Source organism: Dermacentor andersoni, chromosome 6 (assembly GCF_023375885.2).
Source record: "Dermacentor andersoni chromosome 6, qqDerAnde1_hic_scaffold, whole genome shotgun sequence".
Lineage (NCBI taxonomy): Eukaryota > Metazoa > Arthropoda > Arachnida > Ixodida > Ixodidae > Dermacentor > Dermacentor andersoni.
In genome coordinates, this window is record NC_092819.1 from 110,548,826 (window position 1) to 110,574,408 (window position 25,583).

Here is a 25,583-nt window from a genome sequence, read left to right on the forward strand (position 1 = left end):
TTCCGTGATTCCTTTTGCAATCCTCTGACGCCAGCCTCAGGGTCTAAAATATTGTAAGAAAATTCGTGACTACAGTAGAGCAGATTTTCCCTCGATCAATAACGAGTTACAAAGCTTTGCCAATTTCTTTTTTCCACAGTGTGGATCACACAATCAGGCAGCTGGCAAACACTACAGCTCAGATCACGAGGATGATCGCAAGAATCGCAAACAGACGACGTGGTATGAAGGAAGAGGACACATGTAGTCTAATGCGGGCCCTCGTGGTCAGCAGGATTGTATACAGTGTCCCCTACCAAACACCACTCGAGCAGGAAAAAGAAAAATTAGAGGGAATCCTTAGTAATGCGCTCTCGGACTGCCGGTGAACACCTCGACGGAGAAATTCCTTAAATTGGGCATAAACAACGCAGTGCAAGAAGACATTGAAGCTCGCCTTCTCGCGCAGAAAATGAGACTCATGCTGACTCCAACGGGCAGGAGCACACTGAAGATACTGGGTATGAGGGATGCTTGCAGAGAAAGTAACAGCACGGAAAGCATACCTCAAGAGATTTGAGAGATCATTGAGATCAGCCCGATACCGAGAAACATGCACCCTAATATACACAAGGCCAGGAGAAAGGCAAGATCAGAAGCACACAGCAGATATTTCGCGGGGGGGGGGGAAGACATCTTATACGTCGACGCGACCCCATACAAAGAACACTCCGGAGCGGTAGTCAGCGTGGTTGAGCACCAGCTTACAGAAATCGATTGCGCTTCGATCAAAGGCAACAACATCCTCGAGGCTGAGGAAGCGGCAATCGCAGTCGTCATCACCCACCAGGGCGAAGAGGCCAGTACAGCAATACTTACGGAGTCGCAAGAAGCGTGCAAAAGGTAGAGCAGTGGGCGCATATCCACTGCAGCCATCCGCATACTCAAGACGAGAAAAATCACCTTTTCGAAATGCTTCATTACGTGGACACCAGGTCATGAGACTATGACAGGGAACCAGCGTGCCGACGCAAACGCCCGAGCATACGCCAACCGGGGGGCGCACCACGACGGGGAACCGGACACAGTCAATAGACGCTATGGAGCAATATTAAAAAACCAAAGAGCCCTAAGGAGGATCTACCCTCCTCCACACAAAGACCTTAGTAGAGAGCAGTCGTTTGCCAGGAGACAACTGTAGACTAATAATAATAATAATACTTTATTCCACAAAGTCACAAAGAAAGCAGCGTACAAAACAGGCCTGCCAAAGCCACACAGCGCTTGAGCGGCAGTGCCTGGCAAGCAGCGGAACGAAACACTTATTCTATTGACATGTACTTTTCACATTTAAAGCAGTCTATGAAGGAAAAAAATAAAGAAAAGAAACTAATAGTTCCCTGAGGCGACTAGTTGTCAATTTGCCTGAGTGCCTTTTTTAAATTGTATTTGGTTTGAGCGCGCAAGACGGTTTGAGACAATTTGTTAAAATATACAGGAACATAGTAGTCTCATAATCTCTTGCCATATCTTGTACATATCCCAATCTGAGTCTGCTGAGCAAAATCTATCCGTCAACATATGACAATAAATGCCCGCTATGCGGGGAACACGCAACGCTTTACCACGTTACATGGGCCTGCCAAAAGCCAATGGTAGCGCCAGTACACATAACACCAACACCGGAGCAGTGGGAGGCTGCGCTGTCCTGCTCGAAGCCTGAAGAACAGCTCAAGCTGATCGACAGAGCTAGCAAGATAGCAAAGGCCAGAGGGGCCCTGGATTTTGGGCTCCACCTTCGCCGGTATACCTCCTTTGTGAAAATAAAGTTTTTCATTCATTCATTCGTTCATTAATTCATTTCTCCTGCGTCCTATTACTTCGTTGTTTTGTTTGCCTTCATGCGAGCTTTCCATGAGTCGCGAAAATCTTGCTGTTTTAGAGTTAGCATTTAAGAGATAAGCACATTGATGAAGAGCACAAGCTTGCTTTTCTTCATGCTGTTATGTTTCGCCTACGACGCGCGGTATAGCCGGCGCGGATGCAACGGACGCCGGGGCTTCGTTCAAAGCGGCGGACATTTTGCCCCGTTCAGCGCCGCCGATACACCTCCCCGCCAAGCGCGTCCAGGCATGTTTCAATGCCACGTGTCTTCAAGTGTGCGTGTGTGTGTGTGTGCATGTTGGTGCCCACGCTTGTCAAAGCGCGGCAGCCGGAGAGAGGAGCTCCCCAAGTGTGAAGCGAGGAGGTCTGACCGGCGCCGGCCCGGCGGATGCGTCACTACACTCGTCTCAACCTGTCTCTCAGCGTGTCCGTGCCCCGTCACGTGCGCCTCTATCGAGGCGTTCCTTCTTGCCCTCAACTCTGAGAGTATAAGAGCAGCTGCCCCCGGACGCCAAGAGAGGCTCCGATTTCTTCTGTCGAGTAACGTGCTCTCCCGTCTCTGCACTTCGGTCGACCTGACCGCCCGCTCTTTTGCGATGCTAGAATAAACAAGTTGTTCTGTTAGCAGTCGACTCATCCTTTGCCAGCACCTTCGGATGCTTCCAGTTGTGCCCCAGGCCGCCAGGCCAACGCTACCCTTGGGGCTTGCAACCCATTTGCAACAACGGGTGTCAGCGCCGGGATTGCAACAACTGTCTGCCAGCGGTGAGATCGCGACAACGGAGGCCAGCAGCGAAGATATGCGGTTGACTGTATGCTGAGCAGCACAACGACCATCCGGGAGCAGTGCAACGAGCCCTGTGTGATGACTGGTTGCCTGCAGCGAAACGACTGCGCTGAATTCTTGGCTGCGAGGTTTTGTGAGTGCGGGACTTTCTTCTTCTGAGTTTTGCCAGGCTTTTGTTAGTGTCAGAAACAGAGCTGGTAATTGTGGTTGTCGTTGCTGCCGGGTTAGTTTGCGGCAAGACAATAGTAGGCAGTAGAGAAAGCAGCATTCAGAGCAGCCATGGATTTGAAGTCGTTGCGCAAACCGAAATTGCTGGAGCTTGCAAGAGAGTTGGGTCTGGATGTCTCAGACAAACTCAGAAAACCAGAACTGCTGAGGGCTATTCTTGAGTTAGAAGCTGAGGATGACGATCTGTCGGAATGCCTTGAGACCATTGAGGAGAGGGAGACGGCAAAAAGACAGGAGCGCGAACTTAAAGAGCAAAAAGAGAAAGATGAGCGCGAACGAAAAGAACAAAAAGAGAAAAAAAAGAAGAGCGCGACCGTCAACACGCTTTGCAAATGAAGCGTCTCGAGGTAGAGATGGAACGCGCTCGTAAGGGAAGTGAGGCACACGGTGCAGGAGAGCGAGTATCGTTCAAAATGACTGACCTGATGCGGCCGTTTAAGCTTGGAGAGGACATTGGTTTGTTCCTGGTTAACTTTGAGCGAACGTGCGAGAAGCAGGGGTTCTCTCGGGAAACGTGGCCACAGCGCTTGCTCACTTTGTTACCCGGCGAGGCGGCCGACGTAGTCGCTCGCTTGAATAGAGAAGAGGCAGAGGATTTCGACAAAGTGAAATCGAGTCTGCTAAAAAAGTACAGGCTGTCAGCGGAGGCGTTCCGTCGGAAGTTTCGGGAAAATGAGAAAGGCAGAAGTGAGTCATATACAGAGTTTGCCTACAGGCTAATGTCAAACATGCAGGAGTGGCTCAAAGAAGAGAAAGCGTTTGGTGACCACGCGAAAGTTCTGCAGTGTTTCGGGCTGGAACTGTTTTATAGTCGGTTACCTGAGAACGTGCGGTACTGGGTCTTGAATAGGCCAGACGTTAGTACGGTGGCTAAAGCCGCTGAGCTAGCCGAGGAGTTTGTGACGCGTCGGGCTCGCGGAGCTAAGGACGGTCAAAAGGGTGAATTTGGCTCCAAGTTTGAGAGGCCGAAGTTCACACCCATGAGAGCAAAGGGGGACACACGTAGTGCGGATGCGAGTGAAAGCAGTCCGACCGAACGAAAGGAGACGGCGGCAACCGAAGCCGAACGCAGAAAGCGGTTCGAGACGAGGCAAGCGCGCGTGTGTTATACGTGCCAGAAGCCGGGTCACTTTTCGGCGCAGTGTCCAGAAACAAAAACAAAAGTCGTGTTTTTGTCTTTATGCAGCGCTGACGAGAACATGAAGCTTCTCGAGCCTTACATGCGAGACCTCCTCGTGAACGGGAAAGAGTGCCGAGTGCTTCGCGATTCCGCAGCTACGATGGATGTAGTTCACCCCTCCTACGTAGAACCCGATATGTTCACGGGCGAGTGCGCATGGATCAAGCAAGCCGTGGAAGCTCATAGCGTGTGTCTGCCCGTAGCAAAAGTGCTTATTGAAGGACCTTTCGGTGCGCTTGAGACGGAGGCCGCAGTGTCATCTATGCTGCCCCCCCCCCCCAGTACCCGTACCTATTTTCGAACAGGTCCGATCACCTCCTGCGCGAGAAGGGGCTTTTGTTTGGTGAGGCTAGCGTTCAGGCCTTAACCAGATCGAAGGTTCCGGAGCTCGCTGCAAAGGCGGTAGTTGCGGGGCCGACGTTGTCGAACAATGAGAAAGGATCAGAGGCGCAGCAAGCTGATATTCAGAGCACGTCCGAACTGAATAAAATTGAGCCTGTAGCGTTGAAGGCACCAGATACTGGAGAGGAAATGCCCGACACGGGAAAGTTAGAAGAGCTATCTGCAGATTTGCTCATCGCGCCTATGTCAGATGGACTCAATAGGTTGCTAAAAGTGAGCCGGTCGGCTTTGATAGCCGAGCAAAAAAAGGATGGCAGCCTAGAAAACATCCGCTAAAATGTCAAGGAAGGTATCGTCAAGAAAAATGCTCATTTTGTGGAAAGAGGTGGGGTCCTGTACCGGAAGTATCTGGACCGCAGGGGAGTGGAGTTCGATCAGCTGATCGTGCCTCAGTGCTACCGTCAGGATCTGTTGCGCTTGTCGCATGGGGGTTCGTGGTCCGGACACCTAGGAGTTAAGAAAACTAAGGACCGTCTCTTGCAAGAGTACTATTCACCAGGGTGTTTTCGGGACGCAGACCACTTTGGAGGACATGTTACACCTGTCAGCGGGTGGGCAAACCAGGGGACAAATCGAGCGCGCCGTTGACGTTGGTACCTATCATTACGGAGCCTTTTAGACGGCTCGTTATTGATACAGTGGGACCTCTGCCGCTAACAGCCACGGGGTACAGACACATTTTGACTGTGATCTGCCCAGCGACAAAGTTTCCTGAAGCAGTGCCGCTTAAAGAACTCAGCTCAGTTGAGATAGTCAATGCACTACTGTCCATACTTGCGCGAGTTGGTTTTCCTGCGGAAATCCAGTCAGATCAGGGCACTGTGTTTACGAGCGCTTTGACGACAGCCTTTCTCGAAAGGTGTGGGGTAAAGCTGTTACACAGCTCAGTGTACCACCCACAGTCGAATTCCGTTGAGAAGCTCCACTCCGTCATGAAGCGCGTGTTGAGAGCATTGTGGTTTGAACAACAAACTGACTGGGAGCTGTGTCTGCCTTGGGTGATGTTTGCATTGAGGACCGCACCGCATGCGGCTACGGGGTTTTCGCCAGCTGAGCTAGTGTACGGTCGCTCGCGGCGATCTCCGCTTCGCATGCTTCGAGACGGATCACTGCCCTCTCCAATGGCTGCAGACTATCTCTTCCACAAATGGCCGCCTCCTGCGCTGGAGCCTCGCTTTGCAACAATATTCCTTTGAGGTGCGTTACAAAAAGGGGAGTCCCAACGGTAACGCCGATGGCTTAAGTCGAAGCCCCTAACGTAGGAATCAGCCTCAGAGTTGTTTGTTACTGATGTTTTTCTTCCTGAGGCAGGATTTTTAACATATTGCTTTTGTTTAGTGTTTCAAAGTGATGACGTGCTTTCTAGTGCAATTTTCCAATTTGTGGACGCGTTCTGAGTGCTGCTAGACTACTGTAAGGAACTAGGCAGTGGTATAAAAGGGGAAAGAGCCTGGCAGGACTTGGTGAGGGTTGTTTTGTGAGTTTCGGCGTAGTTCTAACGCTTGCCGGGAACGAGAACAAAAATGTCAACTCTCCCGAAGTCACTTTGCAGTGTCCTGTGTGAACCTGAACGAGAGAACGAGGCCTTCTCTGTGCGCTGCGCTCAAGAAACGCCCAAGGACGCCCGACTTCGGTTATGAGCATCATCGAGCGACATCCCTCCGGACAGCGGATGCAGTCCCCTGACCATCGGGATCTTCTTCCCCCGGCGGGGCGGTCTGTTACGTTTCGCCTACGACGCGCGGTATAGCCGGCGCGGATGCAACGGACGCCGGGGCTTCGTTCAAAGCGGCGGACATTTTGGCCCGTTCAGCGCCGCCGATACGCCTCCGCGCCAAGCGCGTCCAGGCATGTTTCAATGCCACGTGTTTTCAAGTGTGCGTGTGTGTGTGTGTGCATGTTGGTGCCCACGCTTGTCAAAGCGTGGCAGCCGGGGAGAGGAGCTCCCCAAGTGTGAAGCGAGGAGGCTTGACCGGCGCCGGCCCGGCGGATGCGTCACTACACTCGTCTCAACCTGTCTCTCAGTGTGTCCGTGCCCCGTCACGTGCGCCTCTATCGAGGCGTTCCTTCTTGCCCTCAACTCCGAGAGTATAAGAGCAGCTGCCCCCGGACGCCAGGAGAGGCTCCGATTTCTTCTGTCGAGTAACGTGCTCTCCCGTCTCTCCACTTCGGTCGACCTGACCGCCCGCTCTTTTGCGATGCTAGCATAAACAAGTTGTTCTGTTAGCAGTCGACTCATCCTTTGCCAGCACCTTCGGATGCTTCCAGTTGTGCCCCAGGCCGCCAGGCCAACGCTACCCTTGGGGCTCGCGACCCATTTGCAACAACGGGTGTCAGCGCTGAGATTCCAACAATGCATTTCGCTGAATCTGTCATGCTCATCGATATATGTCTTTTAAACAGGTGGACTTCGCTTTTCAAATTCAAGCTGGTTTTCAAGCTGGTGTGCCAGGAATCATACCATATCACATGTGGCAGTTTCACGCTGGTAGCTGGCTTTGTACACAATCGGATCTTCGCCGATTATCACATCTGCTGCAAAGTTCGAGCATTTGCGATTGACGTACAGCATTAGTAGACAGTGTACACGCGTCCTGTGCCAGATACCCGTCGGGCGCTTTGTAAACGGTCTCATAAGCTCTGAGAATATCGGTGGGTGTATTCTTTGTGAACAGCGACGTGGAAAGATCGCGATTTTCCTAAAAGGTAATGATATATATTAATTACAACAATTAAACGACAAGAAGACGCGACGTAAAAGTACGCTTTGGGAGCACGTTCTGTGCGCTCAGGCTGCGATTGCACTATGCAACTGCTATGGTAGTGTCAACGACGTGACCTCCACGGCTGGACTACCTCGGAGGCCACAATAATGAATCCGCTGAGTAGGGATGCGACCTACGAGCAGCAACGAGCAGATGACTCCAGTCACGGTGCTTTCGAGGGGAACCTCGGGCAGTCCTCCACAGCTGCATCGCGTGACTGTGGTGTGTCCTTCTGTGAGGGCTAGTCAAAGCGGAAGCCATGGACTGTTTGCGAACAGTCTATGACTGCAAAATTTAAGAGGCCCACTGACTTTTAAAATCTGGATGGTATATCTCGTGAAAAAAGAAGGAGACGAGATGCTTTGCGGCATGATTAAAGTTACTGAAATGAAATGGTGAGCTTCATCGAGGTGACACTGCTTGTGCAATGCTAGGCTGATAAAAAAAACCTTGCATTAAGCCGGGCAGTACGATTCTTGATGAAGCTGGTATACTCCCTATACAGGCACTGCTCGACAGATACCCCCTGTCTCAATTAGCCCGTGAGGGTATAAAAGTAGACCCGCACCGAGGAACATCCACCCGATATAGAACGAAGGTCTCACAAGAGCACGTGCTAGAACCATCCTTCAACGAATGGTTCCTTACTGAGCAGATACATTCTTCGTCGACGCCGCCAAATACGGCAGCGAAGACAGCTTTTCAATCTCGGTCGTCGACGCGCGCGGAGCACTTACCAGCGTCCATCTATCTACACTAAACACGCGAACTAGGCGGAGGAAACTGCGATAGCTTTGGCTCTTGAAGCCGCAAAAGGCCCGACCACCATTTTCTCCGACACGCGCACGGCGGTCAGGACTTTCTCGTCCACTCTAGTTTCCAAACACGCAGCCGGCATCGTCAACAGATCCTTTCGTAGTACTACGGGCCAAAAAAAGTGGAGGTCATAGCAATGCGCGGTTCCCGGCCCACGTTAACGATGTAACTAACCAAGCGGTTTCCAACCCTAACGAGCGGGCCAACTGCCTGGCGCGTGAATTCATGAACCGCGCCTGAGCTGTCTTGTAGAGCGGCGTCGTACCATGGACATAAGTGTAGGGTCTGCGACCGCGCCCTTTCTGTTGCTGCTTCGACGGCCATGGTGCTCGCTGTGCACGTTTTCGGCGTCTCTTCTTTGCATGTGCAGCAATATGCGCTTTCCCTTTGAGCAGCAGGCGTCGCACTGTCGATTTCAATGTATAGCTCAGTTTTGAAGTCCACATAGGCGGCTTCACTTGTCCCCGAGGCCGCTGTTCCGCAGTGAACACACTACCCTTATCTTCTAGAACACTAGGCGCAGCAGAGTCCGCGGATGTCTCCACTCTGTACGGAGTGGCGGGCGAGGAGGACATCGAGGCGTACCAGCAGCCGCCGGAGAAGAACGCCCCTCCTTCCTCGCCTGAGCCAAAGCCACCTAGAATTTTTTCAAGGCCTGCGCGCTCCGTCCGTGACGTTACGTACCTTGCCCGACCCCGCCGGAGTGCGCCTGCTTGCTACTGCCCGTTCGCCTTTGAACCGAAGTGATATGGGAGCGTCCAAGAATTTCAATGCACGACCAGCATTTAGTGTCAATTTATTTCTCATACCAACATGAAGTTCCATTTAAAGGCCCGTGGTTAAAACCATTATTTAACAGTGTCATGCTGTCATGCAAGCAAGAGAGTGGGCGACAGTAGCATTAAGGAAAAAAGGTTTATTTTCCAATACTAGAACTGATTAAAAGAAAAAAAAACACTGAACAATACCCTGACAGATTTACTTCAAATGCACACTAAAGAAAAAAAGGGAGTCCTAACAAACACTGTATAGACACACTACAATACACTGACTACAAACAATACAAACAAATCCTTGAACCAAAGAACCTGTCTGCAGCTGGTCTGCATTACAAAAGTATTTTGAGCTTTCTTTGCTGTTTCTTTTTTGACAGTTCAGTGTTTAAGAGGTCTGTCTTCATTGGGACATAATTTTTAAGCAATGTGTTCGCTGCTGCCCACAGTATATTTTGATAGACATCATCAGGATGATGACCTTGAGAACAGATATCGAATCCTTCATCGTCTATTACTTCTTGTGTCAAACTAATCAGCAATACCCTTTGATGTCTGGAAGCATGAAACTGCACATTTTCTTGTGTACTCAATTTCTCAAGAACTAGTTGCATTTGCAGCACGGCATCTATGACTACAGGCCTCGGGAACTTCAAACCACCCCGGGAGAGGTTCTCAATTATTATGTTGCGATCCAGCTCCATTTCTCTTTCCTGTGCAGTAAGGTTTTGCTGCTAGATTTCCACATGTCTCTCATTTCAGGGAAGATAAGCGAGTCTTGCAGCCTTAGCTTCGCTTCCGCCTCATATATTTGCTGTATGGAGACATGATAGTTTGTCCCACAGAGGCGACGGTATCTTCCAAACCTTTCTTCGAGGCTGTCAGTTTGCAATTTGCCAAGCAAGACATACTCCAAGTGAAGCTCGTGAATGCAATAGCGGCAGACCTCAATTAGGGAATAAGTTGTGAGCCTGAGTGTAGCATGCGTATCAGTTGTCAGAGCACCGGTGTCCATTTTCACCTCTTTCCATACATCTAACGAGCTGACAAAAGAACTCAGGAACTGCACTTGCACACCATACAAGCTCGTCACTGGTTCTTGATAGGGACATCTTAGCCGACGGCCTTTCTTAGGCGTTTTTACGTTGACAATGTGCCACCACTTTAGTATCACACTGATAAAGTCTGCCGTTCCTTCAGCATAGGACAGGCCAAGTTTTGCTCCAAGTGACTTCAGGGCTTCAATAACGAATGGATTGAAAACTTTCAGTGCTAGTTTTACGTTCTGTTTTTCTATGTTGTATGGGTGGAGAGCTTTGTATGTAAGCCCATAGCCAAACTTTGATAGCCTTTTTCTTTTAAATTCATGTATGTCACGGAGTGCCTTAAAGGAAGTTCCATTAATGCGAACTAATGATGATGCACTTGAAAACTCCGGAAAGAAAATGCATGTTCCAGGATTTTTCTGATTAAGCCAATTGTTCCTCACACATTTTAGTAAATGAACAGGATCCACTACATAATATAGGGGCCCAGATTTGTCAGCAGGGTGAGGGTAAACAATATCCAACCTGTTATGCGGCGAAAACATGGACATCACTTTTCTGTTTATTGCATTGTTGTTTGTTATGACAGCAATAACTGTGAGTCCTGCCTTCTCAAGCTCCAAGATAACTTTTTTGAGGACATCGTGCAACTGCCTTGCTTCGATACTAAAACAGGCAAGATATGTGCAACATCCTTGTGCCCTGATAGCAAACTCTGAATCATGAAAACATGAGCAGTTTTTGCTGCATCAGAACAGTTTGCTGCTGTGCCAGTCAATGAGCCACCTTTGTAATTAAAGCACTGCGTCAAGTGAATTTCGTCCATCATGAGAATGACGACTTTCTTATGTTGCTTTAGATGATTTGTCCTTTCTTTTGATGTAGTTCAAGAAATGTTCATCTGTCTGTTCGTGCGCAGGACTAGCACGATACTCGCCACAAATCCTCATCACTGTAGAAGGGTGTGGCAAAGTCATTTTGCTAGTACTGCCGACGAACCTATAGGCATGTGGGGAAATCGTATAAAGGATGCTTGAAAATATCATAAGCTCTGCTGGATACCTCAAAGCACTTTTATCCTTAAGGAGCAAGCGCAACTGTTCCGTTAAAAATTTATCTGTCTCTAACTGTTCTTGTGGCAAAAGATGCTCGCTCGCAATGTCATCGAGAAGTGAGCACACTAGCTGAAAAGACGCTTTCACTTTTTCATCTGCGTGACATACAGATGGTGCTTTGAACATTTTTACACTTTCTAACACAGACTCAAGAGTGCACATATTATCTAGCTTGCTAGGCATAGTTACATCATCAGAAGAGAGTTTTGCCTTCCTCCAGAAGGCCGTAACCTTCATAAGGTCACTCACTATAACAGAGCGCCCCACCTCTAGTTCTCCTGAGTCACATGCAATGTGCACGAAAAACACAGCGTTTTGAACAGTCTTCACCATCCAGAAATCGCACACCTGAACATCTGGAAGCCGTGAAAGCAGATCATTATATGACGCCAGCTTGTTCCTGTGCTCTTCTTCAGCATATGCTGCCAGTGATAACTGCACGGCTTCATACAGATGGGATGCTTCCAGGCGGCTTCGTTTGTCTTCCGGTGCATCACGCACTGGAGCAAAGTGTGATGGGTAGGCAGGGCTATTGGGGAAAATGGTTGGCACAGCCTCTTGTTTCAGACGTGTAAGTCCCATTGGTGCTTCCACTGTCCTCCCATTAGAAGCTGTATAGCTAGAGGTGGTCTCGAGAAACTCTGGCTTGAAATGTAGCTCGCAAACCTTCACAGCAAAAGAAAAGATGAATTATTAAGATTTGGGTTCGTTCACCATCTCTACCGGCATTTTTGTTTTCATATATAACGCACCGTATAGATTCGTCATCAAATAGTAGTCAAGAAGGGCCGTGTCAAGTGTAAGATCAGAGGTTCAGCATCAAGAAGCACTCCAGACGAGTACAGAAGGCACAAGTGACTCGCCAAAACATTAAATACGAAATTCCAATATTTCTACCAGAAATGCAAACAGAAGCCAACTCTATTTCATTAATATGCCACTAGCTCAACTCGATTTCAGCAAGAAGCTAGCAGGCAGCACAGGAACCACAGGAAATCTTTTTCACCATTTTTACAGAATAAACAAAATGTCTCCGTAAAAAAAATGCATTGATTCAAGAAACGATAGACATTGCTTTAAAACTTGGCGCCTACGGAAGAGAACATGTGGATGTACTACATACCTTGGGATCGCGTAAGGTGCCGATGTCGACGACGTCACGACGGATGGCTCTCACCCACTGCTTTCTGCGGGCAGCATCACGCGGCAACGAAAAGAGTCTAACTTCAGGACCCTTATCGTAATTTCCGCGGCAGTTGGGTACGCAGCACCGACCCATCGCTGCTCTCGACGCACGCAGAAACCTTGCAGACCTTCGTATCACACCGCAGGCTTAGGCCTAACGCACTGATTCCAGCCTGGTCGTCGGCTTTACGAGCAGTGTCAACGTTGTTTGGAAACTTCCCCACACCACCACTTCACTTAAAAGACTATTCGTGCAGTCTGCACGCGATGTGCTGCACTATGATCACAAAACAGTTCAAGAAATACAACATCCAAGCGTAACCGTGCACATGCGCTGGTCAACAAAGGTCGAAAGAAAAAAAAAACGCGCTGTTGACCGTCAGTGCCACCTGTCGGAAAGCCGAGAAAGCCAGGCCCGCTTGTGTAGTGACGTCACAGCCACGAAAGACGGGAGTGCGGAGGCCTTGAAAAATCTAGATGGCGCTGCCTGAGCCCCGTTGCCTCGCGGGGCCCGCCGTGGTTGCTTAGTGGCTATGGTGTTGGGCCGCTAAGCACGAGGACGCGGGATCCAATCCCGGCCCCGGCAGCCACATTTCGATGCGAGCGAAAGGCGAAAACACCCGTGTACTTAGATTTAGGCGCACGTTAATGACCCCAGGTGGTCCAAATTTCCGGAGTCCCCCACTACGGCGTGCCTCATAATCAGAAAATGGTTTTGGCACGCAAAACCCTGCAATTTAATTTTATTTTTGCCTAGCGCGCGACTGGAGAGGACACGAATTCGGACGTGTTCGTCGCTCGCGCACGCGAGATTGAACCGTGCTCGCCGGCTGCCTCTCGCACGCTTTCACTCGCACATACAGCCAACGGCACGCGCCAGCGGTTTTATCGCCCGTGACAGCAGTGCTTCTCATATGCTTCACAACCACGGAATACTTTCTGTAAATAGACTTGTTAAATATAAGTTAGCCGTGATGGTATTTAAGGTAAGACGTAATCCCTCCCCCAGTAGATATATTTTCTTAAGCTATTTTGGTTAACTTAAACCGCACAAGAATTGCAACTAACAACTACGTACTGCCACTAATATATACTAATTATGGAAAATAATCTGGATGTTTCGCAGCATTATTTACTCGAAACAGCCTCCCGCTAGATGTCAAGCACTCTTCGTCTTCAGGTTTCTTCAAAAAAACTATATTCACTTTTGTACTAGATAGCCAAAATAACCCACATATCTAAGCTATTCACTTCATTTCTGCTCATTTATATTTCGGTGTTCCTTCTTTCTACTTTTTTTTTCATTTGTAGCTGTTATAAGTATATTTGGTTGGTTCTGTAGCGAATGCCATAACTACTGTTTCAATTCTACGAATACTTATTGACTTTGTATTATTAGGAGTTTGTACTACATTTACATTGCAAAATTTTCCACTTAGTAAGTACTATATTGTTTTTTTATGCCGTAGATTTGAGCAAATGTATATATTTTCTCACAGGAGGACTCCTTTCAGCCACATGCTCTGGGACCTCCTGTATACGCATGTAAGCACGTATGCACTTATTAAAGAAATAAAGTGAAACTGAAACTGAACCAGATTTCATACAAAACCTCACGGCGACGGGGACGGCAGAAATGGGCCTTAAGTGTGTATATAGTTGCTGTCGCAATAAACAATCAATGCTACATATTAATGTCAATAACCCGCCATGGTTGATTATTGGCTACGGCGTTGGGCTACTAAGTACGAGGTCGCGGGATTGAGACCCGGCCATAGCGGCGGCCTTTCCGTGGGGGCCAAATGCGAAAACACCTGTGTACTTAGATTTCATCATCATCATCAGCCTGGTTACGCCTATAGCAGGGCAAAGGCCTCTCCCATGCTTCTCCAACTACCCCAGTCATGTACTAATTGTGGCAATGTTGTCCCTGCAAACTTCTGAATCTTATCCGCCCAACTAACTTTCTGCCACCCCCTGCTACATTTCCGTTCCCTTGGAATCCAGTCCATCACCCTTAATGACCATCGGTTATCTTCCCTCCTCTTTACATGTCATTCCCAAGTCTATTTCTTTTTCTTGATTTCAACTAAGATGTCATTAACTCGCGTTTGTTCCCCCACCCAATCTGCTCTTTTCTTATCCCTTAACGTTACACCCATCATTCTTCTTTCCATAGCTCGTTGCGTCGTCCTCAATTTAAGTAGAACTCCCTTCCTAAGCCTCCAGGTCTCTGCCCCGTACGTGAGTACTGGTAAGACACAGCTGTTATACACTTTTCTCTTGAGGGATAATGACAACCTGCTGTTCATCATCTGAGAATGCCTGCCAAAAGCACCACAGTACATTCTTATTTTTCTGATTATTTCAGTCTCATGATCCGTATCCGCGGTCACTACCTGTCCCAAGTAGAGGTATTCCCTTACCATTTCCAGTGCCTCGCTACCTATCGTAAACTGCTCTTCTCTTCCGGTACTGTTAAACATTACTTTAGTTTTCTAAAGATTAATTTTTAGACCCACCCTTCTGCTTTGTCTCTCCAGGTCAGTGAGCATTCATTGCAATTGGTCCCCTGAGTTACTAAGCAAGGCAATATCATCAGTGAATCGCAAGTTACTAAGGTATTCTCCATTAACTCTTATCCCCAATTCTTCCCAATCCAGGCCTGTGAATAGCTTCTGTAAACACGCTGTGAATAGCATTGGAGAGACTCAGAAGAGTTTGGGTGCGAGCTAGTTGGTACGAGAGCCGTCCATCGCGTCTGGTGACAAGTACATCTAGAAAAGGGAGTTTGCTGTCGACCTCTGTCTCAACTGTGAATTGGATGGCCTTTTCTTCACTGTTTAGGTGCGCAGTGAACGAATCCAAAGCGCTGCGCCGAACTCCAGGTTTCATGGACACCTGGAGTTCAACCTTGCCTGCAAAGCACGGGGCCTCATCCCGCGCTCATTGCACCTTAACAGGCCAGTACCTTCCAAGTTTGGCTACAGCGTCGTTGCAAAGACTGAGAGGCTGTTGCTTCAAGCAAGGATACAGGACTGTCGTGACAGTATTAGGAAGCTTGAAAACGAGGCATCTTTTGCACGTCGCCGCCTGGAAGACCACTGTCCAGATCATTTTGCAAGTATCCAGCTGCACGCCAACTTTGAAGCCAACATGCGTGCCCGTCATGCGGGGTTGGTGCACAGTGTCAAGCTTGACAGACTTTCGGAATCTACCAGACCATACCGGCCGTACAACCGACGAACTACGGTATACAACCTTTCTTCGCACAGCGTCGACCCAGCCGAGGCCTCGGTCCTAGAGCTAGGTCTGAATTTCAATGTTGCACCTGCACCTGACGTGCGAAAGGTTGTGTGTGCGGTGGAGTGCGCGGTTAACCAAGTTGACCCGTCCCGCCGTGACGAGGCTCGCACCCGCGCCATTGGTGTCCTTTCTGGTCTGCACCGGAGGACGTTTGTTTCCCCTCTTTCCGCTGAGGAACGAAAAGCTGTCAAGCGTCTTCAGGCGAACACTGCAATCGTGATCCTTCCCGCCGACAAGGGGAATGCAACAGTGCTAATTGACACGGCTGTCTACAAAAACAAGATGTTGGCTCTGCTTAATGACCAGGACACTTACGTCCGGCTCACTCGGGACCCGACCTTGAAGGTTCAGAGGGACTTCCAGACTCTCCTGGCTGACGTGTTCCGCTTCGTAGCTCCCGAGCGCAAGTCTTTGTATTTCAAGCTTCTCTGTCATAACGGTGCTGCACCTGCACTTTATGGCCTGCCAAAGGTTCATAAGCCTAACGTCTCCCTACGTCCAATCATCGACTACACTCGCTCCCCTCTCTACAAATTGTCCGCATACCTGCACCAGCTTCTGGCTCCACTCGTCGGGAAGAGCTGCACGCACGTGAGCAACTCCTGTGACTTTATTGAAAAAGTTCGTGACGTGTCTCTAGACGACGACGAGGTGATGGTTTCGTTCGACGTGGTATCACTGTTTACCTCAATTCCGACTGACTTGGCTGTGGAAGCATGCACCTCTGCTCTGGAATCTGACAGGACCTTGCCAGACAGGTCGCCCATTGACGTTCCCGACCTGAAGAGGCTCCTCTGTTTTTGCCTTGGGAACACGTACTTCTGTTTCGACAAGGTCTTCTACAGGCAAGTCCACGGTACGGCAATGGGGGCATCCCTCTCTGTTACTGCTGCCAATCTTACGATGGAATGTTTGGAAAGGCGTGCTCTCGCGTCCTTCAGCCCTAAGCCAAAAGTTTTTCTGCGCTATGGGGACGACTGTTTCTGTCTGATTCGGCGCAGCGCTTTGGATTCGTTCACTGCGCCCCTAAACAGTTAAGAAAAGGCCATCCAATTCACAGTTGAGACAGAGGTTGACAGCAGACTCCCTTTTCTAGATGTACTTGTCACCAGACGCGATGGACGGCTCTCGTTCAGCGTGTACCGTAAGGACATTCATCCAGACGCTCACAAAAGATCGGTTGCTGCCTCACTGCTCAACCGTACGAACCGCATTTGCACCACAGCAGAAAGCCGTTCCACTGACTTGGACGACGTGCGAGGTGATCTCTCGGCAAGCGGCTACCCCACATCCTTTTTGACTGCTGTGGAGCGCCGTCTGTCCAATCCAGCTCGTCCGACAAATCCCCGACCAAGAAAGCGTGTCGCCATACCTTACGTTCCAGGGATAAGCGAAACATTGTCTCGCGTTCTACGCAGTTATGGCGTTGAGGTGGCGCACGTGCCCGTATGTAAGCTGAGGCAAGTGCTCGTCGGCGGTAAGGACAGGCTTCCGAGAGAATCGTTTCCCGACGTGGTCTATAAGATACCCTGCGCAGATTGCGACTACGCATACATCGGTGAATCGGGCAACTTCAAACAGAGACTGAGGCAGCATCAGAAAGATGTCGAAAAGAAGCGCACAGTGTCGAATGCCCTTGCCGAGCACACGGATGCAACGGGCCACAATATCGACTGGGATCACGCGAGAATTATCGGCCAAGAAAGAAACCAAAAATCGCTTCTGTATCTGGAATCACTGGAGATACAAAAAACATGTCACACGCTTAATCGAAATGAGGGAACCCTCCCCCCGTCATACACGCGCTGCTTACGTCACGTTCTAAAGCATACATAAGCTTCCATGAACCTTCCGTCATCCCATTGTGAACAAGGCTTCCGTAGCGAAGCCGAAACGTCTTTTAGATTTTTTCATTTTTTAGCACTTCTATGTTGGTCGGTGTCCTTCGTTTTACTTCTTCAATGCTTCATCCCGACCAGACGGGCTTCCGTCGAACCCTCGATTTCATAATGGATTAATGTTATAGGACAGAACTGTGAAGCAATATACGGTGTTGCGAAGAAGAGCAACTCTATAGTGGGCCATCCTCTCCAGCGCTTTCCTCGTTTTCTCGGGAAATGTCGCTCGTGCTCAAAGTCTGTTCCCTGCTCTAAAGGTCGGCCCAAGCGCTGGTGACTAATAAACACCTTTTCGACTGCAATAAACTGAAATGATATGTGCCGTTTGAAGCGACGAAACACGCTTGAAGAACATGAATGGTCACCTAGGACGTGACGAAAGGTGAAAAGCGAGTTCTGTGTAAGCTAGCCCACCTTTATAGTGTAAAGCGTTGGAGAGTGCATTTAGCATTATTCGGAAGGTATTTACTTTAAAGTACACCAAGTAAAAGCTTTTTGTAGATTTGAACGTATGGCCACGAGATGTGCAGTATTATCTTCATTATGAAACAATCGAAGCAAACAGCACCCCCACATTTGTCATACCGTGTGCACTCGTGCAAGAGCCGCACTTTTTCTAGTGTCTTGGCTGCCTGCAGCCCTTACACGAATCATGCCAATGACGGCCGGCTAAAGTTTCGTACTGTTTCCGCAACTGTAGCACATGGAAATGTACGCACAAGGGATGTAATATAAACTTTTTTTATTTTATCATACAATTTCGCTTTCGGTTTTGTCACTCCCTGAAGAAGTCAGGTGCCGGTCCATCGTCGCTGACCAGAACTGACTCAAGCAGGGCCCCCATCTCTAGAGGGGAAACACCGCCGATCTGACTGGAATTATTGCTAACCCAGCCGAGACGACGCGCCCCACTAAGAAACAGTGGCCCTGTGGCGGCGGCCTCACTGGGATGTTTCGAATTGTTCCCAAAATGTTGTACTTCCAAGTGGTGGTGCGTCCTTTACACGAGGGCTGCCCTTAGTCGCGTATGCGCGGTATGCCTTCTTTCTCACGTTTCCTGCCAGAAATTGTTAGCGTGCGATGTTGCGGTCCGCAGAGAAATTTACTTCTGGGGCAATATAAAGTATTAAGTACTTTCAACTCAGTGCTTTCACTGCTGCTTAAGCGTCAACGGGTCTTGTAGTAAAATAAAAGCGGAATAAATACCACATGCATAATTCACGTCGCAACCATTATGAGGCATTTACTAGTGTGAATTATAAAGGATTCCAGATTTAAGGGAAAGATGGATTTCATTCCAATGATAGCATGGCGTCATGACAATCATTCTTGCATTTGGTGCTACACATATCTTTTATTTCGTTCAGTTGGAATGCCTATGAACCATCAGTGGTATCCCTTGGCATGATTTAGGTAGACTGTTCCCAATTTAGGCAAAAATTATATTCTCAAGTAGCCTTGTGGATCATACCAAAAGCTTGTTCAGCAGAAGTATGTCTTTAATTACAAATTCCGAGGCTTTCGAACGCCAATCTCATCAAGCTTGGGTGTATGCCGTTCTCTGATTTCATCCGAACGTGTTTGGAAATCATCAACAAGGTTTCTTGTGGTGAATCAAAATTTGCGTGTACGGGAGGAATAATGAGTATAAATAGGTGAATAATGCAGCATAAAAATATCTGCAAGAAGCAGGAATCAAGAAGCGCTGTCTCGACAAGCATAGATCATGGAACACAGAATCACTGGGTGGTACAAAGGTTGTAAACAGGGATAAGGCCGCACACAGGATAAGCCTCAGAAAGACTGGCCATCGTTTCTATAGCAGGACCGATAGCACGACGGCTGCGTCGTGTTGGCATGTGGCTGGAACATCGCGTCATGAGGTCTGCTCTCGTCGGGGTATTATTTTCTTCTATTCGTCGTCGGGATAGTGGCGTCTCTTTGATATATCGTCGATATTGTCTTTTCGGCGTCTTCATCGGCGGTGGAGAAAATTCGTCAGTTCGACGAACAGCAACTGCACCGCCACCACTTGCTACTTTTAGTTTCCGGGTACTCACAGACTGGCCCTGGGCAGGGCCAGTGTACGGTCGGCGTGGCGGCGACAGGTGGCGACCTTGTGACGGTGAGTGGGATGGCTGTAGATAACTCCACTGCGCGGCGGCGAGGTAGTCGGCGTCGTCAAGAGGGCGCTCCCCAAGCTGTGGACGGGCGCGCTGATGGCGAACCCTCGCAGTCCCAAGTCGTGCTATGGGCATGGGCGGTACACATGGCCAGCTTCCCCGAAATGGTAGCCAAGCGGGCGGCGAATGTCTGTCTCCCTTGGGGCGTTTTAGCTGGCCGGCAGGTGGCGGCAGCGGCTGCGTCCGGCGAAGGAATCGCGGTGCCACGGGGTCTCTGGCGCGGAGGAGGGAATTCGGCGGCGGGCGACGGTAGCCTATGTCATTGCTTCCGGTTGGGGCTGCGGCGATGGCGCTTGCACTTGAGTAACATCAAGCGACCACCGATCCTATTCTTTGACGATGTCGGCGATTGAGGCCACTTGAAGCTGCGAGTTTGGGAATAGCTTCTGCAGTTCCTCGCGAACGACTGCTTTGATGGTTTCTCGCATGTCGTCACTGCCGCATCCTTGAATATCAGTGTAGTTTCGGTGGGTAGATCGTTTTGTCCGCATATCGAGCGTCTTCGCCATGGTTCTTGCTTCGGAAACAAATCCAGCAGCAGTGCTGGGCTACTTGCGTATAAATCCGGCGAAGACCGCTGGCTTTACCCCGCGCACGAGGAATCAAATTTTCTTCTTCTTAGGCATATCCGGGTCGGCTGGCGGAACAGGCGCATCATCTCCTCGGCAAAGGTCGCTATCTTTTCTTTGGGTAGCTGTATTCGGGTTTCTAGCATAGTTTCGGCCCTTTCCTAGCGCACGACGCTGGTAAACGACCGCAGGAAGTCGCTACGGAGCAGGTCCCCCGTTGTCAGGGTCGACTTCCGGTTCTCAAACCACGTTCTGGCGGCGTCTTCTACGGCGAAATATGCATGTCGCAGCTTGTCGTCACAGTCCCAGTTGTTGAAAGTTGTGATTCATCTATAGGTCTCCAGCCAGGTTTCGGGGTCTTCAGATGATGATCCATGGAAGGTCGCTGGGCCCTGATATTGAAGCAGAATGGGGGACGTTGGGGCAGCCATTGGGGTTGCTGACTTCAGCTCAATCTCTCTTGTCTTCTTGAGAAGATATCCGTTTTACCGTAGCAATCCTTGCTGGTTACGGCTAGCTCGCTGGTCTTTGTCGACGTTGGTGTTCTCCTTTTGCTTCGCGCTTGGATCGCGGCTTTGCGGGGGCATTCGGTACAGGAACACTCTAGCATCTCCACCAGATGACACATCGTAGTGACGGTGAATAATAATGCGGTAAAGCTGTGAATGACAAAACTAACTTCTTATTGGGCAAAGGTGTGCCCGTAAACGATAGTTACACTTAAGATACAGCAATGGCGGCGAACACGGTCGACGAGCGTCGCAAATCTGCTCAGCGGATCAAGCGCGTTGGCTTTTATGCATCAGTCATCGAAGGTTCAGGAGTAATCGCTGGTGCCTGCATGTCGTCCAAAAAGTTCCACACCATTCGCGACGCGCATACATAAAATCAGATTGCACAATCTTCGGTGACAACAGACAGCAGATAGAACTATCAATAACATTCGAGAAATTTCCGATTCAGGCGGGCGCGTCTCGCCCAGAGCGATAACATTCGTTAAACAGTGAAAAACGTTCACCCGTAAAAGATAAGTCCACGTGTCAATAGGCCCTCTTGATCATGGTATTGAGTTTGATGAAGTCAGTTGTACTGAGGCTAAGTTACGGGGTGGCATAGGTTATCCTGCTCAGGGCGTAAGTGGTTACCAGTCGTATCAGGTATCAGGGTATCAGGAAAAATCTGTACGATAATACGAAGCGAAGTCCCTCGCTCTTAGCGCCGTCACTTGATGGCTGCAGAGAGTTGGAGGAAAGGAAACATTGAAGCTCGAGTGGCTCATTCGTAAATTAATGAGGCATGTGTAGGCTGCAGCAAAAATATGTGGACCATTTACCAGATCCTTATGGAATGCGAAGGCATTCACAAAGGAAGACCTGTAATTAACGCACACCTTCCAGAAGCGTTTGTATAATGCGGAGGGAACCATCAACCGGTCAACAGTCGATATAAGGAAGCGACGTTTAGAGTATTAGTGAAAAAAAAAAAAGCTGGGGATAGAAGAATATGGCCACATCCATCACACGCATACGTAGTGGGGCAATGTAGGTAGAGAAGTTTTAAGGAAGATAAAAATGATTAGGGGGATGTATAGGAGAATGCTCGAATTAGAAGAATGCATAGCGTAGCAGAGTCCCTCATGCTGGCTAGCCGCCTACTTGTGACCGCGTAATTTCAAAGGGATGCAAACAAATAGTAATTATCATCAAGCAGCACGACAAACGAGCCCGCTTACCGCATTTCGTGTTTCTGATGATTCTCATGCGCCCGCACTCCATGGACTTCGGAGACCACGCCAGGTTTTGCGGTTATGGTGCTCGATGCCGCCGAACGTTCTTAAAGGAACGCGCAGGAGTCATCCGCTGCAGCACATGTTTTTAGATACCTCGTTTCGACGGTGGCAATACGTCATCTCGCTATATAATAATTTGATGCTATCCCATTATCGTCGATACTCATCGTGAGACGGGCCAGGCCACAAGGTTTCTACTAAAACAACACACTTGCGTCACGAAGCGCGAAAAACTCTGCTTCGCTTCAGTCACTGTTTAGTTTTGTGTAAATGGGGAAAACGGGGAAGGTTGGGGGTGGGCACTACGGAAGGTTTCCTCAGCCTTTGCGCCGGCTGTACGAATAAAGATGAAAGATGACATAAACAATTCAAACTTGGTCGAGGTGCACCATTTCAATTATTCGTATGTAAACACGCTGACGGAGCACACTAGCACGTTTGGAAGTGATTAGTTGAGTGTAAAAGTGTGCATCGTGCTTGTGTTACTAATGTTGAACCGATGTGTGAGCTTATTTCTCCGGGCGTGCAACGCGTGTGCACAGTATACGTGTTCATGCTCTAAAAATTAAAGAAAAATTACCTAGCACTCTTTATGGGCAGCATGTTATCCGCACTTAATAGCAATAATAAACTCGCGTCGTAATACTAAGGAAAATTTTCTTTATTCTGAACGCAGGCGAAGTTGTTGGAGCCGTGCTCTTCGATATTGAAATAGGCAGCTGTGACGTCTGCCGAAAGAACCATACTTTAAGGAAGACTTTCTCAAACCTGCTCAATACGTCGTAGCGTGCTATACGGAAAAAGTACGCTAGACTGAAATGTCGTGCAGTCATGCGCATTAATTCACCGCGGGCTCTCATTATTTCTTCTCCAGGAGCGAATGCATGTTAAATTCACCGTGTCATCTTTCGTTGCGTAACAATCGTAAAGTTGTGGCTAATTTGTTTCCACAGAATTGTGCTTCTCATAGCCAGGATATTATTTATTCGCTCTGGTATTCATGACAACCCTTGCCTTAAATTTCATGGAAAGGGGGGGTTGTAATTTGCCATGTTGATGAAATTGCTTATACTTGAAAGACGAAGCTTTTTTCGGCAAGTTAACATGCTTCGCTAACACATAGCCTTACCAGACTCTCTGCACTATATTTTTCGCGCTTCACGTACATAAATTATGAAATTCTCATGCTTGTCCTCCTCTCGTCAGCGAGGAGATTGTATCCGGCTTTTCTTGTAAGGCGCGGAAATGTTCCACACCGCGACATACCTGTCCCACATACAACACTTTAGACTATTACGAGGTGGTGAAAATGATGGAAAACGATTTCTCCTGCAAATATCTTTTCCTGTCTACTATTTATATGCCTTATATATAATCAGTGCACTCGAAGATCTTTGTGAAATCCCAATCGCAAACCTTTTTTATTCGCGGTCTCATTACAAGCATTCCCCAGAATCTCTCATGAAACACAAGACTTTTAAGTCGCAAAACTTGAGCATGTACCAACAAACCACTTATCTGCTGGAACTGTCCCACCAATCGCCTGACGGCGCATCTGGCATCTCCATAAGAGATGTCGACCCAACCAAATAAAAGTCCCATGAACGTTTTGGCAACACACTTTCAGTGAAAAAGTTGCTCATGCTCCCCACATGGTTACACACTCATATATTGGCAGCCGTTGAGCATAATTCACCGTTTCTTTGACAGTGGCGTTTGGACGTATAAAAGCACATGTAAGCCAAGTTTTGTGCACCTAGAGGCATTGTGAGCGGTACTCACGTTGCCGGTTTAGCAGCAAGAAGAGAGATGCGTCATTGCACTCACTCTATTTATCGCATCCGGTGCTTTTGCAGATGTCACGTACAATCAAAGGGTAGCGAACTCCTGACTCCGTCAGCCTCGCCATTTGTTCGTCTGTCGCATGCGGGTATAGTATATGGCATGACTGCGCATCCTTATAAATGCAGTCATCAGATTATACATCACCTGCAGTGACAGAACCATGTGACAAGGTATTTATAACGACCGCGGTATGTAAAACTTTGGGAGAATTCTCTTTACACCGGATCTACACAAAGTCTTCTTACAGTTTAACTCAACAAGGAGGGCATCTAGAGGTGTCGTGCCGACAATGGTCCTTCTTTGGCCTAGGCACAATCTTTGTTAAACTTGCGTAGCCTTAGACTGGGAAATGCTAGCAAGAAAAATAAAATCGTTTAAAACTTGCTTGTCGGGACACGTGCAGGCAATATTTGCTGTACATTTGTTGCGCATAAAAAACTTAGCCGCAGGACCTCTTTGGCAAGCACAATCGTAATCCTCTTTTTTTTTTTACTGTTGAAATAACGAACACGAGAGTTGCATAGCCAACACGGTGATAATCCCAGTGCACCAGTACCTAACCTTCTTCATTTATTTTTTTTTCTTTTCACAATGAAGACATTAGCTCATTTCTTCCACGTCGTCACTCCTGTGTTCATGCTTTCACATGCGTTTCAAGTGTGTGAGGGTGCGGGATGTACCCGCGCACTTGAATTTCCCGTTTTTTCTTGGCTGCACTCTTCAATACTCCTTTACATCTAAACAAAATTGGTCGAGGTGAATAAATTATTCACCAGGTGGTTTTCTTTAAACCCCCCAGATGCTTAATAAAAACAGGATGAGCGTAGCAAACATGTCGCTTTTGCAGATGAGTTCTTCGATGAGTTGGATATACCTTAGCGCTTATAACGTGAATATCACAGCGCTAGTTACCAAGTCTTATTAATTTTATTAGAATTTGAGATAAATACTGACAGAATACGTCCCGCCAGATTCAAGCTAGGCTAAACGCACCGTGTGTGCTCGTGGTTGAGCATTCACTTACGATTGTGTGCATGCTGATGAATCTCCTTCTACCTTCTCATCTTTATTTCCCTGTTTTCCGTTCCCCACATGTCAGTTGGCCAATTTGGCCTGACCTTGGTTAACCTCACTGCTTTTCCTTCTTGTCTCTCTCTCTCTCAGCATCTGCCGCGAGTGACCATGAGGTTCAGTTTTAAACATCATCACGCTTTTCGTCGTGGAGCGTTTCCGTCTAATATGATAGCGGGGCCGCCTTTTGTACGCTTACAGCGGACTCGGTTTCGTTAGTGCCTGAATTAACGCTGAAATTTCATGATGAAAGATTGGAAGTTTCAAAAAATGGTGTTGTCCTAAAACATGACTGCCTCCAAGCTGTCAGTGAAGCAGATGCCGCAAAGGTTCACGTAAAGAACTTTACGCGCTATTTTTTTTTCATTAGTGTTCCGACACTCATGGTGACAATCATGGTAAGGTACGAGTCCGCCTCGCAAAATAACGTATGCGGTAAGAACGCCACGCTCGCTACACTCAAGCCATTGTTCTAAAAATGTGTATGGTCTAAAAAAAAAGGAACAGCCTCTATGCCTAGTTCGGTTTTAAAACGAAGACGTGATAAACAGACGTTTAGCCTGTTATTATATTATATGCAGAAAGCAGCCAATTCTCTAAGAAATATTTACTGACTGCAGTCTTGCTAGTCAAAGAATAGCTTTATCTGCGTGAAAAACGTGGGAAGTGAAAACCAACATATATGCGGCTTCGCTTTGGATGTTTATGCGAAAAAAGACAAGCTTAGCACGAAGCTCTCACGTACCGAAGGTTACAGCATCC

The 25,583-nt window shown here is 48.3% G+C and overlaps 1 protein-coding gene across 1 annotated transcript; it reads left to right on the top strand.

The window, feature by feature from the left end:
- The first annotated feature begins 13,134 nt into the window (after positions 1-13,134).
- On the top strand, positions 13,135-24,930 carry LOC129382407 (uncharacterized). The gene is made up of 3 exons (XM_055066286.1): positions 13,135-13,146; positions 15,008-16,311; positions 24,915-24,930. The coding sequence occupies exons 1-3, from the start codon at positions 13,135-13,137 to the stop codon at positions 24,928-24,930; spliced, it is 1,332 nt and encodes a 443-aa protein (XP_054922261.1).
- Positions 24,931-25,583: the final 653 nt, after the last annotated feature.